At 39.5% G+C, this 18,380-nt stretch overlaps 1 protein-coding gene across 1 annotated transcript; it reads right to left on the bottom strand.

Annotated features, from left to right (window-relative positions):
* Nucleotides 1–4,971: 4,971 nt before the first annotated feature.
* st7l (suppression of tumorigenicity 7 like) lies at nt 4,972–17,114 on the bottom strand. The gene is made up of 15 exons (XM_026927351.3): nt 16,857–17,114; nt 16,307–16,389; nt 15,299–15,458; nt 14,857–14,911; nt 14,625–14,740; nt 14,396–14,474; nt 11,645–11,733; nt 11,454–11,554; nt 11,096–11,210; nt 10,884–10,956; nt 10,233–10,335; nt 7,980–8,130; nt 7,524–7,616; nt 7,281–7,420; nt 4,972–5,215 (listed from the first exon to the last, which is right to left on the bottom strand). The coding sequence occupies exons 1-15, from the start codon at nt 17,023–17,025 to the stop codon at nt 5,120–5,122; spliced, it is 1,623 nt and encodes a 540-aa protein (XP_026783152.1). The 5' UTR covers nt 17,026–17,114; the 3' UTR covers nt 4,972–5,119.
* Nucleotides 17,115–18,380: the final 1,266 nt, after the last annotated feature.

Raw genomic sequence — 18,380 nt, forward strand, 5'->3', positions numbered from 1 at the left:
TTGCACTGTTCTGGGTTATGCTGGCTGGAAGGTTAAAAAAAGGAAAAAAGAAAAAATATATATAAAAAGAAAAAGATAAAACTAAATGTTTATTGTTAAGAAAAATCAGTTAGTCTCCCCAACTCGATTATGTATAGCTTAATAATTTTGCTTTCAGGGTCCAAAGATAGCTTTTTCCATTCTTTCCTAAAACCCCTGTCAGATTATTTTTTCTAGCATTCAACAGCACTATTTTTCACCTTTTTTCACCAGAGGAAAAGATTATGTGTTGAGAAAGACTTCAGGAAAACATGTCATTGTGTTTACCTTAAAACATTGTAAAATAGCCCCTTGATACTGTACGGTTTATGTTGAAATTTATACATGTTCTTAAACAAAACAACCTATCATTTAATTAACACACTAATACCTAGAATTTGAAGTGTTTTGGTTGAAGGCTTGGTTCTTGAATGTCATTTCAGTTTCCTGAGGCAAGTGGCATTAACAACGGTTGATTAAAGGGATAATGAACATAAACATTACATGACCATTTTCACACAGTGCCAAGTGCGTGTGGTCCCAGTAACTGCTTTTGTTTGGAGTCATATGCTCTAGATAATGATCTTGTCAGGCTGAAAACCTTCCAGCTGTTCAATTCAGCCAAATACAACATTCAGTTATTTATTTCTCTTTTTCATGACGAGTTTGAGGTAGTTCTTTCAGATTTGGCTCATGAACACTTGTGAAATAGTATGTTTGCTACCACTTCATTAGTATAGAAGATAGATGGCAAGTCACAGTCTTACATAATTATTGCTATTAGAATTTGTGTAACATTTGACTTTGGCTAAATTTAAGCTTTTATTTAACTTGATTTATTTACACAAATAGTGGTACAGGAGCAATAGTAATAGACATAACATGTAAACTCATTTTGCCCGGGTGTATGTACATACTCTAAGCATGTCATTCTTTCACATTTTAGCCGTATGCAAACGGGTAGGCCTCATGGGGGGACTCTGTGCTTCCCTCTCATGGCTGTAGTTCATGGTTCTGGTCAGTGCCAGAGTTTGACCCTGAGGCCAGATTTATAGGGGAGTCTAGTGTAATGTATACACAACGTTTGTGTCAGGGGGTGAAATCACTCGCAGAGGTGAACTGTTAGGAGGTATAGAACAACTCATGGTATGGAATTAACACATAAAAACTCTTATCTGGTGTGTCAGCTGGCATAACTGAAGCTTTCCTTACTTTCAGAGTTAAGACCCTTTGGGTGCTTACAGCCAGGGAGAATCAGAGACCTTTACTTTCCTCATTTATATGAAGTGGCTTTGATTGTGCTTGAGGTTTAAGAGTCCACACATGTGCTCTGGTGAAGGGCTGTGATACATGACCACAGAATGGCCACTGATCTGAACGCAGTTTAAAGAGTTAGGAGTTTTCAACTCTTGTCCTCAGTGCCCCACTGTTTTACAGTTTTAGGTTTTTCCTACCCCCAACACACCCACTTTAACTAATAGATAGCTTGATAATTACCAGTTCTGTTTCACTCCTCCTAAAGACCAGGGCCGGTGTGTAACACCTGCTGCATGCCCCCACCAAGGAACAGGCCATCCAGAACACACCTAACCTCTTCGTCCACATTACAGTGCTCGGTCTCACAGTGATCTCAGAGAAGAGCCAAAGCAGGTCATTGGTATGACTGCCTGAGGATGCATGGTTATTATTACTCTTGCCAGTCAGATTCAACAGGCGTCTGTTGAGGATGCTAGGAATGATGATGGCATCAGCATTGGTAATCCTGCTAAGCTTGTTGTAGCTATGGGCATTCCCCAGTGAATGCACTGTCAAGGCAGCACATATGCCAGGGCAGACGCATCTGCACCCAGAGGTGGTAACACAAATATAGGACATTGGAAAGGTGCATATGGAACTTTTCACCAGTGCCAAATCAACACATAGCCAGTTGTGGATCTCCACTGGAACAGGACTGGCCTAACCACTTGTTATATGCCTTTCCTCTACTTCTAACTCTTCCTATACTGCTAGTGGCCATGAGATGGCCAGCAACACCTCGGCTTCCACTGCTCCTTTCACTGTAGTAATTGGAACACCGAAGTGGCTTCCTCCCTAGGCAGAACTGCCATCTTAAATGGACTCTGAGAACTGGCACTCTCAGCCAAGTCACCAACTGAGTAATGTGTTCTAGAACACAAGTCTTGAATGCCCTTCAGTGGAAGTTGTTCTACAAATGCTGTTCACCTTATTAGCTGTGCATTGCTTGATTCCTAGGATTCTGACTTTCCTTCAAGTACCCACCTACCATAAAGGTATATGTAACAGCCATCACAGTGCAGCACAGAACCATGAATGGCATTTCTTTATACAGAGGAGATTCTAGGGACTGTGGGGATCCCAGGCAGGTAAATGTGAGGGCCTTCCTGATTTATATTATGCTTCAATACAATAAGCCAACTATAGGATAACTGTCTGCACACTAGATGTAGTGCTAGATCAAGCTTCCCACTTAGATAAACCATCATTTCTTCACAACAGAACACTCTTGGTAAAGTGTTGGATTTTATACCCTTTATATACTTAAAAAAAAAAAAAAAACTATCAAGACAATTAGAAAGAAAGCTAAATAATCCTAGCTAGCTGGTTGTTCACCAAAATAACATTGGGTTAGCTTTACATTACTTTATGGCTTAGCTTACAGCTGTCATCCTTAATTATTTAATTATTAGAGTATCTCCACCACTTAATACAGTTCTACTTCTTCTTTTATCTATTCTGGCTTCCAGACAGGCATGTTCTCTTCATTTTGAAAAGTGCAACAATTCAAAATAAACTTGTGCAAGTCCTACATGTTAGAGAGTTGGGGCCCCATTTAGGGGGATTCCAGAGATAGCATTGCACATTACACATCAGCAGGTTTCGGGGACTTCTGCACTTCTGCATTTTGAGATTTGACATTTTCATGGAATTATTATTGGCATTCTGGAGTTCCCTCAAAACTCAGGGTCCAAGTGATTGCCTGCCTTGCCAGTCCTGAAGCTATGCCTCTGTATTTAGGGTCCCACAGGCAGAGACATCTGATCCTCTGACCAGCTGTTCATTTGCTATGGAGGATCCCTTCTCTAAGCTGATGCTGGCTCATTGGGTGGTGGATGTTATCTGTTTGAACAGTACATTCTCGAAATAGTCCTTTCACCAGTCACTTCTATAAGGTAGAAACTGTGTATATATGTGTATATATACTGTGTGTATATATGGGGTTTACAGTGGCCACAGGCTCTTGGGTGAGACAAGCCTAATGCAAGATGGGAGAAAGGGGCAGGGCTTCCAGGGTGTTCGCTAATATCAGAGAGTTCAACACCCCTACACAACTGTCAATCATTCCAGATTCATGGCAACTGGCTCATCTACCATTTTATTGTGGAAAAATGATGACTGCTCTTTTTGTTTTTTGAGTGATAACTCATAGCAGCATATTCCAGTGCTAAAATTCAGAGGTCTTATGCAGAATGAGTAAAGGTTGTCAGGGCTGCATCTGTTGTACAGCTTTACACAGAATCTTTAAGCGTTACCTATATGTTGTAGACTGTAGGCCGTAGGTAAATATCTACTCTCTATAAACATGGTTTCTTTACATTAATGCTGGTAAAGGATGAAGGAATTAGCATCTGTTTCAATTTCTATCCATCACACTTTTAACAAGAGTAATATAGAAATATCCAGAGATTATCCAGACCTGTAGATGAGTATTACATGAATATACAGTTATCTCAAAAATTTGTCAGTAGTCTTGAGAAAGGCATTCCAAACTTTTAATATTACATCATTTATCAATATGATTTTGTATTTAGGGCACTTTGGGTTCCTTTGCAAGCACTGTCACAGTAACGGATGAACCTTACATATCCAATTAAGTTTATGCGTGTGGTTTTCCACCAGAAAGCACTCATTCACAAGTGTTTGTGGTGAACATGTAGTTTGTTTTAGAAATCCATGTGGTTGGATTCCACTTCTCCATAACAAGGCTGCAATTATGGCATATAACAACATAAACCTCTCTGACATTCAGGTACTTATCAAGTTGCCTGTTAAGCTTGTTTTCCTAGGAGAATGGCCTCTTGAACCAGCATTTGTTTGTAAACAGACCACTGAAAAAACAGCATCCTGTGTGCGATCCAGCAAGCTCATCCACCAGTTAGTACGATCACTTTTTCTATCTGCATACATTCATTCTCACTTCACATTATGTCTCTGTTTTACTTCTATTCTAAAAGCTTATGATGGGGTTAGCCCTAATATTTAACTGCAACATATCTGACCCTCTCTTATGAAGTATAGACAGAAATTTCATGTGCCTTTTCCTTCCTTTCCCTGTAAGTAATATATATAGGGCATGTTTAGTCACCAACATATTATTAAAGGAATAATTTTCCATATACATGAATGAAATATGAATAAAAATGAAATAAGAACAGCAAAGATAAATTACAGTTGTCATATCTGGTAGCAATTTACACTTTGTCATGTTCTGTATTTGTGATCCATGTTAAAATTTAACACACAAGGTCTTTTGTGTATTGATTCTCACTCAGAATTACTGGGACAATGACTAGCCACAAAATCTCATCCAGCAGCTGGGTTACTCTTTTTACCCCTGCCCACATTACAAAACAAGTGGTTTTGATCCTGTAAGGTGTGGTGTTGCGTAAAGAACTTGCTTGTGAGAGCTGCTAAAAACACTTTCATGATTTACTGCCTCTGTCAACATATACAAGGCCAACCAGTTCTGCCAGTTGTTGCTATGTCAGAATGCCTCGCCTCTATATTATCCCCGTAGCACTCACTGCCAAGGGAAGGGAAATGTATCTAGTAATATCGGTATGAGGAGTTGGGCATTCAAGATGGCGTGCTCCAAAAGTGCGTTTAAAAAAAAAAGCTATCTACACATTCAGAAGACCAAAAAATAAGGCAGGATTCGATCAAAAAAACATCGCTCAAAACATTTTATTACGATCAGCACGGATCACACAGAACTTCTTAGCACATTTAATGCTACACATCCAGAAGATTGACACCGGGATGTCTGCATGTATTTTGGTTGGGGGATAGGGAGGGTTGTGTTTTAGATTCTTGTCAGCTGGTACCAAAGGCAGGAAGGCATGAAGTTCTCCATCTTGTCTGCAAAAAAGCCCAATGGTGCAAAAAGGGTGCTGAAGAACTGTGGAAAAAGAGCAAAAGAAGAAAAAAAAAATCAATTAAAAAACAAACTGCATTCAAATGCATTCTGTATGTAGGTATCTTATCTGGATAAACATTTTGTGAATACTGTACTGAAATAAAAAAAAAAAAAAAAGAGGTTCCAGTTAATTCAGTGACAACTGGTTCTCGTTTCTCCTCCTGACTCTATCTTTGTCCTTTTGAACAATTTACATTGTTCTGGCATTTAAAATGTCAAAAGGAATGGCCTTACAGACCTCCGCATTAAAGACTGTCATTGTGTATGCTGCTATTTTTGTGCTTCCAATGAACAAAGCACATAATCCTTGCAAAAAAAAAAAGAACAGAAAAGAAAAGAAAAGAAAAGAAGAAAAGAAAAGAAAAAAAGCAGTAGAATTAATTATAAATAAGTCACTGATTCATTCTGTCCACTGACAGTCAGCAGAGAATTCTAAAAAATAAAAAATTACCATTTATTAAGTCTATGCTCTATATGTCTTAGATACTTCATAAAAATGATTAAATTTGCCCCGCTGACTACTACAATTTGAGTCATAGCTCAAGAGGAGCGCAGGCCAAACACAAACATTAGGGACGTGTTTCTCCAAACTCAAGCCAGCACACAGCTCCAAGTCTGCAAGTTAGCGTGAAAGCGTGCATCTGAATAGCATTTGAAGGCTTACAGCTCGACTGACCATAAACAAGCGCTTAATGTGTTTATGAAGCGATGCATTTTACAGATGAACAGGCGTTTATGACTGAACATGGCAAGTTTCAATTGCAGCGCGAACAACAAGGGAGGGAAAATGCTGATGGTCAGAGTCTTAGCTGGAGAAGCATCATCTATTTAAGCGCAGATCCAGGGAACAGATACGGCTAATGTAAATAAGTGCTGTATCATGACAAACGAGAACGATGAAAAGATAGAGGCTGGCGATGGTTGGTGTCCTCATATTGCTTAGTTTATTACTATGACAAATAAGGGTACTACTCCTCTTGGTGAACAGCATGTTTACAATGGACGTGTGTGTGCTCGATGGGATGAACGCTGAACTGTACAGGCATCATTGCGTGCATGTCATGAAGGATATCCTGATTTGAACAATCTGTGTCAATGGCAAGCTCCTTTGGTTACCCATTCCAAAACACAAGAGGCTTTAAGTGCATGCAAACCAAACCGAGATCCACATCATTCATCAACAAAATGAGGGAGGGAAAAAGAAGAAAAAAGAGGTGAGTGTCCAGTCACGCCATGTGAAGGACTGGGTTAACGTTTGAACAGCAATCAAACCACAGCCATGGCTAATCTGGAGGAGATTTAGAAGGCCTGGCCTGAGAGCTCTGCTTTTTCTCACCTCTCTTCCTCTTGGCCTATTTCATTCACTTGTACTAAGTGAGGGTTACATTAAGCAGGCTCTGGTTTGTACTGTAAACGCTTAGCTTATGTGGAGTCTTTCTCAAAACAAAAGCCTATAAAGCAAGTCTCCAGTGTTAGGCTTTATTTAAAGAGTGTGGAGCAGGCCAAGTGTAGATAAAGGCCTAATAAAAGATAGAGGCTATGGTTATGAGCTGCAATTTGAATATCCCGATATCCAAACTCTTCTTATTTGTTGTATTTGTTTGCTTAGTCTGGTTTTCAAATAAGGCACATGCAATGTGAAATAATAATAAAATTAACAGCAAGTTATTGTAGAGTAATACCATAGTAATGATTTCTCAAATCTGATTGGTTAGAAGGTTGATTTATTTTTCTATAACAGCATAGCTCTGACAATAGTGCTAGCTGCAATGTAAATCACAATGCATGGATTCTGTATATAGATTTCCATCTATATGAGCTGTAATAGTAATTTAGTAATAATATTATTAATATTTTTTATAGTTGTAAAGACAGATACCATATCCAGGTCAGACTGATAAATTGCAATTGTTAAATCACAATTATGTGATTAATTGAATGTTAAACTGTTTACTAACAGCAAACTAAAACTGCAAACTGTTATAATGCTTACGGTAGTGCTACCTCAAGCAAGTGTATTCACATCAGTGCTGCTATAGGGACTTACAGCTTTGACAAAGACACCCATGAGATCGGGGAACTGGTGTGTGAGCATAGCCAACATGGCAGTAAAGGAGCACAGGCCTGCTGTAAACAGGATGAAGAATGGCAGCTCCTTCTTAGGGTAAACTGATACCTCATGAAAAGCTGAAACAGAAAGGTAGAAACAGAAGACAGATCACATTTTAGATGCCTATTTTTAAATTATCTGAATGATGTGACTAACCTGAAATTAAAAGGCTATACTTACATGGCAGTAGTTCTCTGTCTGCTGTCTCTGTGCAGCCCGGGTATGGGTAGAACAGATGACCTTTCTCCAGTGGGTAGGGAATAATCCGGAATGCTGGGCAGTGGATATCAAAATTAGATTAAGCCGTCAGTTTTCAAGTGTTTACCTTGAATTAAATCTGGGCTTATCTGGAGTATAGAATCATCTCAGGTTTCTTATTCCTTCCAAATTGCTGAATAAATAACGCAAACTTATGTCACTTCTGCTTTCACATGTGACAAATATACCAGACTTTCCAAATAGACAGAAGCATACAAATGCCTGTTAATGCTTAGAGCCATGGCTGTTTATTTAGTTACAGTAATCTGAATTCAAAGTATCTGTGGATTTTGTTTAACTTTGGTTTATTGCTACGATGATCATACCTATGCGCACGCGTGTGTGTGTGTGTCTCTGTGTGTCTCTGTGTGTACTTACTGCCCTCCCAGGTGCAGTGGAGCAGATTGAGTGCTCCCTCTGCTCGTTTCCAGTGCTGCAGGTGAAAGAATGCGTATGCCACCGCTTCACTGTCACCCCTCTTCAGAATGTGCTCTGGTGGCAGGATCAGACTCTTCATCTCTAAAAGATACTACACACACAAACAAACAGACACATACATATTACATGAGATTCTAAGAAAAATAGTGTGAATTTTGGCACTGTCAGTATTTGAGTTCTGTGTTGTGCACATATACAAATGTGTTTATGATACACTGCCTTTAAGTTCCAGTAGATAGCAACTACATATTAGAACTCCTGCCTGGGGACACAAAACAGTTCCAGAGGACAGGAAGCTCATTCAGTCTGCTTGGAATAACAGACATCCATCAAATGCCTCCATCAGATGGCTAAATGACCCCTTTCATGGGCACAATGGAGTCATAAATGTGTCCACGTGCCACCAGCAAACAGGCACACAGACATACATCTGCCCTTCCCAACTACCCCTGGCATTAGAGTGGCATCTGTCCTTGGTGGCATCCCCTGGCGCACATGCATACACACACACACACTCCTTTGAAGTGGGGATAGAATGTCCGTGCCTTTTATGTGGCTGGCTCTCCTAAAACAGTGTTTCTCAGCTAAACCTCTGTCTGCCTCATCATTCTTTCACTCTGCCAACTGGGACCAGACAAGTACACTTACATTCCACATATAGACACACACAACAACAGAGACAGTCGTGGTTTCCTGAATTTTCCAGAAAATAACAGCACGTTATTATATAAGCTCATTTATATTCTTAGATTCGTGCATGTGGACTTCCCTCTTCACTTCAGTTAAGACTGAAATGGTCATTGCAAAATAATGTCTCTCTCTAAACATTCCTGTGATGATTTGGAAGTATGTCCCCTTCTGTCACCAAACGTGCTGATGGAGTGCACGAACAAAAAGTTTGATTTTGGTCTCATCTGACCACAACTCATGATGCCTAATCGTGCTTGGTGAAGTTCAGACACTGCATTTCTTGCAATGCCGGCTGGCAAATTTCCAATCGTTCCTGGGGACAGTTTGCATTTATTATTGCATTTGTTATGAGTGTTAATTTTGGCACATATATTTTCCGAGAGAAAATACTATTATTTAAAAGGGTATTCTAATGAGAAATTTTCTAGTTAGAACAAAGATATATTGTTTCTCTTCTAAGAACTCTTTGTACCAGAAAAGGCGCAGTTCTGGTTTTCTGGTGCCAAAGCTTCCACTACTATGTGCAATGTTTTAAGACACTTCGCAGTATGTGTACAGGCACCATGGCAGTTGAAAGTACAGGTGTGTGTATGTATGTGTGTATATGTGTGGCATTTATCTTAGACAGGTGCACTTTGTAGTCAGATCCACATGGTGTTGGTGTGGGTGTGTATGTATGTGATGGGGCCTGGACAAGTTAGAACCAGGTACTGAGAAAAATGGAGCATGAGGGCTTAAGAGTGTTTAACTTAATCTTAAAAGAACAAAGTAAGAAAAAAAAAAAGGAAGACAAATTTGTATGGTACACTATTGTCAGGCCATTGCTGTTGTTGGTCGGCCAGCTGTTCTACCTGCATATTTTAAAACGTAAAACTCCAACTGAATCCTTAACGTAGAAATGGGGGAGTTTTGATGGTAACTAGACTGTCCAAAATAATGCAACAGCAGCACCTACTGGTCTATTTAGTAAACTGGGTTATGGTCTCTTTGGTCATCTTAACGAGACAATTTTCTAAGAGCACTACTTTCTGCCTCTCCCATTGTTTCCAGTCGTAGTTGACAGTGTTAACTGAGTAGGTATAATTAGTCAGTTGTATTTTTCTCCCTTCAAATACATGAACGTAATGGAAATTCAAATTGTATTCAAACAACAACTGTTTTCTGACAGTCCTATTGAAATTACATTAAGCCTGGTGTTTTACATGATCGATGAATAAGTTACAATATAAATGAAAAAATGTTTAAAATGTTTATACTGGAAAACAAATCATAATGTTGACAGAAAAATAAGATGCATGAAGATGCAAAAAGAATAATTTTACAGTCGCATCTGGGCACTCCGAATTGCCATCAAATTGAATTCTAAGGCCCTTAGCCATTCCTACCACTGGATGCTGCCAGCCCGAAAATTGCACAAATACTTATGTAAACATGGAAAAACAAATTAGAAACAGGACACAGAAAAATCAGTTTCTGTCGATAAGATAGGTAATGGAGTCTAACCTTTGGTACATGTGGGTTGAACTCTACTGCTCTGTGTATAGCCTCCACTGCATTCATCTCTGCAGTGCTAAGTCCTCGCCTAGAGGCTGTCTCCGGTGAAAATCTGGACACACACACACACACACACACGCAACACACATAAAACTCAATTTCCTGCTAATCTAATCTAAAGTACACTAAAAGTTAAATGGCTGGATAAACTAGGAACTAAAGTAGTTAAATTATATGACTTATAATTCTTGTTTCCCCATGCAAGTACTTTTTACTTCAACTTTAATATACTCCTCCTGGGTGAAGCTCTGCCATGAAGCTGGTTGAGAAAATGCCAAGAGGCAAGATGCAAAACCTCATCAGGAATACTGTTAGACATTTTAAATATAAAATACATTTGATTTGTTCACAACATAATTCCACATGTTATTTTATAACAGGAAAGTCTTCATAATTACTCTACCATAGTAAAAAAGAGTAAAATAAATAAAGAAAATAAAGAAAAGCCCACCATGTGCACAGATGTCTAAACATTTGACTGGTAGTGCATAATATAAAACGATATAAATGGTTATGTTAGGAGGTTTTATTAAAGCTGACAGGAACATGATTAATTGGAAAATGTACATTACTCAACTTGCAGATATGCTGAACACTTACTTGTCTGAAACTGCCCGTGCTTTAAGTAAAGCAGATGTGTAGCATATAGTGGCAGATTTTGGCAAGCTGATATCTAGAAAAACAGAACAAAGAAACAATTAGGCTTAGGAGCCTGTGATAAGTATGGAACAATTAGTATGCTATCCTGCTGGTAAACTAAATATCTATATCATTGCTGTAAGATGCCAAATGACAATGCTTCTTCAGCTCACCATCATATTTTGCTAAAACTGCTTGCACATCAGCATAGGCCTGTAGCTCCAATAATGCTTCTAGAAGGTTCTCATGTATATTTAACATTCCAAGTAAGGGATATTCTTTTATTAACTATGAGAGAGAAAAAAGAAAAGGACAAATCACACCAAAGCCATTGAAACAAGCAGAAGAAAAATGTATGATGGTCAGTATACTGTGTAATAAAATTATTCTTGTTAGAACAGTGCAGTCTGAGTGACTGAAGTATTTTTCAAAATATTCAAACAAGAACAATTTATCACATCAGAAAATACATATCCTGTATGCAAATCTTCTCTGCAAACCCTGCATGCAAAGTATACACATTGGTCTTACGTCTCTCATCATCTTCACAGCCTCTTTGATGCGTCCCAGTTTACGGGCACACATGGCCAATCTGCGCTTGATGTACACCAGAAGATTTGTGTCTTTCCCCGCTGATGAATCAAAGGCAATCAGCATTATTATAAGCAAAAATACCATGTGGGCTGAATGTACACAAGTGTGAGTATGTGTACTTCATGTACCGAACTTTAGCGCTTGTTTGAAGAGTCTCTCAGCTTCTATAATGGTAGTGGCTTCCTCTTCAGCCAGAAGCACATAGGCTGCAGCACATCTGAACAAATTTAAGTGTGGATTTAAGGCTGAATACTGCATTTCTCCCCTCTAGAAAAAACCATGACAGCTATCTCTCCATCATCAGAACAAAAGCTTCCCTTTGCGTGGTGTGCCCATTATAATCAGGCCACAATATGGAATTTCAAAATATATTTAAAAAAAAAAAAATAGAAAAAGTAATAATAAATGAAATAAAAGAATAAAAGAATAAAATTGAATAAAAACTAACTAGCTAACTAAAATTAATAAACAGTGTAATATGACAGTAAATAAATATACAATTTTAATGTTAGGAATATAATATATACCTATATAATATTGATATAAACAATATTCTTGAGACATAGTTGACGATTTATAATGCAGTAATATCAAAAGCAATGCTGACGTGTAAATACAGGCCGGGCTTAACCATTATTCACGCTCACAGATCACTGTTACATTCCAACATTACATGCCCACTTTAATAGGAACACCTGTACACCTGCTCATTTATGCAGTTTTCAGCCAATCATGTGGCAGCAGTGCAATGCATAAAATCATGCAGATACAGGACAAAAGCTTCAGTTAATGTTCACATCAAACATCAGAATGGGGAAAAATGTGATCTCTGTGACTGGTTGTTGGTACCAGATGGGCTGGTTTGAGTATTTCAGAAACTGCTGATCTCCTGGGAATTTCACACACAATAGTCTCTAGAGTTTACACGGGTTTGAGCTGCCAGAAAGTCCAGTCCTGTCAGCCAAGAACAAGAATCTGAGGCTATCAATGGGCACAGATTCACCAAAACTGTACAGTTGAAGACTGGAAAAAGACCAATCCAGTTTCAGTGAGCCTGTGCCCATGATGGCCTCAGATTTTTGTTCTTGGCTGACAGGAGTGGAACCCAATGTGGTCTTCTGCTGTTGTAGCACGTCCATCAAGGTTTGACGTTTTGTGCATGCTGAGATGCTTTTCTGCTCATCACGGTTATAAAGAGTGTGATTATGTGAGTTTCTATATCCTTCCTGGCTGCTCGAACCAATCTATATGTTTTTGTTTTTTTTCACCATTCTGTGTAAACTCTAGAGCTCATGCTATCTCATCATTATGATGTTTCACGTGAACATTAACTGAAGCTCTTGAACTGTATCTGCATGATTTTATGTATTGTGCTACTGCCACATGATTGGCAGATTGGATAACTGCTCAAATAAACAGGTATACAGGTGTTCCTATTAAAGTGGGCAGTGAGAGAGATTTTTTTATATATATATATATATATATATATATATATATATATATATATATATATATATATATATATGCGCATTATGGCTGACTGACAGCTCAATTAGAATACAAAATGTTTCTGTATACAAAACATCCGAATAAAGTAAAGCAATGGAAGCGGCTGGAATAAAATTTCTATCCAATTAGTTGTCCTGGGTAATCTTTTACATAGTGTGTTAAACAGAAATATAATTATAGTGTAAACCTTTGTATCTAAATTAGTTTTACAAGTGGAATCTCTGCATACTTTAATGAGTCATGACACACAGTGACCAATAAGGACGGTGCAAAACAATCTTGTGGGGAAACAAAGCTCATTACACATTTTATATGATTCATTTTAAAATGATTGTGAGGTTATACGGGCGATAAAATTGGCAGCAAAATAATATCTAGCAGCAGACACAGGACATGAATTCTCCACCGTGAAATTGGCTCAGCATTTACCGTTCACCAGGCATCCAGAAAGTGCTGTTGTTTTGTTTTAGGTGAAAAGAAAAGCCTCATATAATCTTTTCATGTAGATAATATTAGAAGCTGAGTAAAGGAAATCTGTTTTTATGTTTTCTTGGATGGACAAGGTGTAAATTTTCTGTTATCGACCAGAGCATTTTTGCTGAATGTCAAGCTGATCTCAAACATGTATTTTCTCTGGCCAGTTATAGCGTACAATATGTGGCTATTTAGTTAAGGGAAAAGCAATCACTGGTTGATATTGTGATAAATATACTGACAATCGGACAGCAATTATTTTTGTTTTATAACACATGAAAAACAAAAGAAAAATGAAACGGCTTTTCTACATGTGCTCTGAATGACTGCCTGTCTGTCTATCTAACTAGGAGCTCTGAACGTTGCCGTGGCGACGACTGACTGCCTTGGCAATCCAAGCTCGTTGCTTGATTGTTGTAGATGACACAAGAAGTGGGAGTGTCATACACACTCAGCCAATTACCTAGCTCTTTGTGTTTGATGAGTAAAAGTGACAGTTTTAATTTAAAGCATTCTTTAGGTAGCAGGCAGCATCACATAATTCACTGATTGACTGATTAATTGAATGAAAAAATAATTTTATAATCATTTATTTATGCTCAACGTTCTTTGTATTATTATTTACATATTCTTATACTGCACAATATATTTAACTATTTATAAATTTATTTTAACATTGTCCAAATATTGCTCCATATTGTAGATAAAGTTTGTATCCAAAATCAAATATAAAATGACTTTGTGGTTACGTCAAATAATAGCTAGGTAACAATATGTCTAACGTAGACATGTGAATATTCTGTTATATTTGCCCTGAACCTAAATGTATAATAATACATAGAGACAGAACTAAGAAACCAACTATAAGAAAATGAAATAAGACTAAGTTTACTCACTCATGGTTGAGCTCAATTGCCTGGTATGCAGCTCTGATACGAGCCTGAGGATTCCTCTCTCGCCAGGCCTTCTGCATCACTGTTTAGCACACGCACGCACGCGCACACACAAACACACACACGCACAAACATGCACGCACACAAACACAATTTGACCAACTGCCATCTGCACAGACTGCATACGAGTCACTAAGTACATAAAACAAATAAAAATAAAAACAAAACTAACCAGTATCCTCTGGTTTGAGTTGCTGTGTATCAGAGGTAAAGAAGGTCTGATGGTCTTGAGCTGACAGATTCATGTCGTAGTAAGTCAGTGGTTCTTTACCCGTCACCCATGTGTACCTGGAGTTGAGAGAGGAATGAGGAAGGAAATGATGGGGGATGGCAATATTTATACACAACACAAAAGGTTGGATGTAAGACACAGGGAACTAATGACAGAGATAAAGAGAGCTTACCTGTTATACTCTGCACCTCGAAAAAGATTAAGGGGGTTCCTCCATACTTTACACTCTGAGAACAGATGCACGCCACCAATTAGTCATTTCAGTGAAAGCTTACTAACAGATAACAAAACACACACAAGTTCAGTGTGTGTGTTGGTTCAGCAACCTATGACTGGTATTGTTCAAGTCACAGTAATGTGTGTTTTTGTTACAAACTGCACAAATTGTCTAAGAAAATATCTCTCTCAATGGATACGTTAAAAATGAACCTCCACAACAGTTCCCATTCTACACCTGTCATTTTTACTTACCTACTCTAGATGTGTAACTCAGTACACATGTGTCTTCAGCTATTCCTTTAGACATGAGACAATGTTTCACCACAGTAGTGCACTGATAGTGGAGTGGGAGGGGAAAGGCACAGCCATGCACTTACAGATGTGTTTATGGCTACCTGAGACACTGGGCCGCTGCTCCACTTCTCCATTAGCTGAGGAGAAGAGACTCGCTGAGCTGTTGGTCTCCACACCGCCGAGGAGGGGACGCAAATGACTGACAGACACCTGTTCAATGAAGGATGTGCCGTACTTTCTGAAGTACCACCACTCGAAGATCTGAGCCCGAGGATGCAGATTGTTCAAAAAGAAAAAAAAGGAGTTAGAGGTAGTGGAACAAACTGAGACACTGCATGTGATATTTTCTTCTAAATTTTTCTCTTTGGTTCATAGAGCTGTTAAAAGCAGTCTTTCAGGTTCTCTGGTTTCCTCCCACCTCCCAAAAACAAGCCAGGACACTAAATTGCACCTGGGTGTGTGTGTGTGTGTGTGTGTGGGTGTGTGTGTGTGTGCGTGCCCTGTGATTGACTGGGGTGCCATCCATGGTGCCTCACAACCAGTTTACCACCCTGATTAGGATAAAGCAGTTACTAAAGATGAATGAAGGAATGCATGAATGAATGAAAAGCCATCTCTCAGAATTTTATTACCAAGTTGAGTTTCCATCAAGCATCCCGGGTGTGTTGTTCCGTCCGACAGCTAGGAGGTCAGAAATGTGTCTTTGGCTATGAGGAATTAAGTCATTCATTCACATACAGTAAGGACTTTATCCTGGTCAGGGTTGCGGTGGATCCGGAGCCTCTCCAGGGAACACTGGATGCGAGGCAGCAAAACACCCTGGATGCGACACCGGGCCATCACAAGGCACCATCCACACACATGCCCTCATTTACACCTGGGGCAATTTTGCATAGCCAGTCCAAAACTGGGGAGTTGGAGGAAATCAGTGAAATCAGACGAAACCCACACTGACATGGGGAGAAAAAAAACTCCATACGGAGAGTAACTCGAGCTAAAGATCAAACTGGGCACCTGAAAGCTGTGAAGCAGCAACAGTACACACAGCAGGACCATGCTGGCCTCTTACAGTGACTACTGTATTTATTTATAATGAATATGAATCTTACCAGTATGAGACCAGAGATGAGAGAGGAGGTTCCTGTGAGTGCAACATAAAACTTGGGTGTAAGAGTGTTCAGAAACATGGATGCTGCAGGGAAAAGGAAGAGTAATGTGTTAGCTCCAGATGACAGTATCCGAGCAGAAGCTACAGGGTTTTCTCTCTCTCTCTCTCTCTCTCTCTCACACACACACACACACACACACACACACACATACATAGAGAGAGAGAGAGAGAGAGAGAGAGAGCTCTAAACTTAGGAGAAAGCATCCATATTGACACAGGCGTCTTAATTACTGTACACAGAAGGCTTCAACTCTCAGTTTCTCCAACAAGACAGTTAGCATTATTAGCATGCTACCATGAGCGACAGGAAGCTATGAGTCTTCATTACAGTCTTTATTAAACCTGAGCCTTTAAAACAAACCGAAAGGAGCCGTAACTAAGCTGCTGCTGCTGCGCGCGAGAACACACAGCGATACCAGCTAGCTAACTGCATGAACATTAGCTGTCCGGGAGACTAGCATCTCCAGCAGCTTGTTGTTTTTTAACATTACCGGCAGCGACGGACTCCTGAAGCTTCAGCGGACTCCGCAGCACATAAATCATAGTTAACACCATGGCGAACCAAACCGCACACACGTACGTCCAGGAGCAGGACAGCCACGACTTCAGCTTCTCCGCAAAGCCATGGGCTTGAGGAGTACTGCTGTTCTCGTCCGCCATTTTTCACCGTATGACAATAAACATGAGAATGACGGGATACCGGAGAAAAGCTGTAATATGGGCAAACCTCCATAGGACGGCGCCGGCGCCGCGTTCCTTTTCCCACCCGTTTTCCGAAAAAAGCCCCGCCTCCCTGCGCAAGGATCGCGTCGTTAGTGTGACAGTGAACTTGTGCTGCCTTCACGTGCTCCCGAAGATACACGGTTTTCCACCGGTGAAGACGTCTGAATGTTTTAGTTCAAGTGTCCGGGAAATGTTAGTTAGTTGGCTAGTCTGATATGCTGCCGTGTCTTCTTATCACTGCCCGCTATTTAAAACCATATATAATGAAGTTACATAGGCTGCCTGGGGTTAATCCGTACAACAACTAAGTGTTGTATAAGGATATCTATACTATATGAACTGTATTTATAAACATACAGAAAACCCCATTTCTGACCACTGGGCCTTTACTACACCATGATAAAATGCTAAATGCTAGCAAATCGGGAAATCTGTCTTTTTGTCTGAAGCTCATTATTATTATTATTATTATTATTATTATTATTATTACAGCATAAAAGCTGTCATTACACTGTACATTGTCCCGGACTGCCAAGGAGGAAACTCTTGGAAAACATAAAAGTTATAGAGATTCGGAAAATATTTTATTTGGATCATCTCGCACAATGTGACAAGTAGTAATCTGTAAAGACGGCTGAGATCGCGCAATGTAAACCAACTGAAGAGACTTTTAGGTCGGTAACTCGTATTCGCGACACCTCCGAGAGCACATGAAGGCAGCACGGTAGCACTAGCTGACTGCTCAGGCTGTGAACTACCCAATCAGAGTGCTGCTGTAGTGCAGGGAGGCGGGATTTGTCATCATACTGGTGGAAAGTGAATCCAGAGACTGCACCCGTTTCCGAAGCGTTTCGAGCTGTCTGTCTGAATGAACATATAGACAGTCATTTCAGTTAGTGTTTTGATTCAAATCCTCTCAGAGAGATACGCGTTTTTTAATAACTCTAGTGCACTTCAGTAAACATAGACATCCGGGCACATTCAGTTTCCAGTTTATCAGGTCCATCCTGTACATCCACTCATTGTCCTTGATCAGTTCAAGCTAGCAGATGGATGTAGGTGTGCACTAAGTTGTCAGTCTTCTGCCACACTGCTTCTCACTGAGGAGTGTGTGTGATCCTGTTAATGCTGTTCCAGTGCTGCAAATCACAACCCAACATTATTAAAGTTCATTATATCTGTTATTGGCGTCTTACAGTTATTAGGCTGTTTGATTGGTCACTTGAATGGAATGGGTTTAATCCAAACCTTAATAACTCAAAAACACATAGGAGTATTTAGACTCACTGAGC

Source organism: Pangasianodon hypophthalmus, chromosome 2 (genome assembly GCF_027358585.1).
Source record: "Pangasianodon hypophthalmus isolate fPanHyp1 chromosome 2, fPanHyp1.pri, whole genome shotgun sequence".
Lineage (NCBI taxonomy): Eukaryota > Metazoa > Chordata > Actinopteri > Siluriformes > Pangasiidae > Pangasianodon > Pangasianodon hypophthalmus.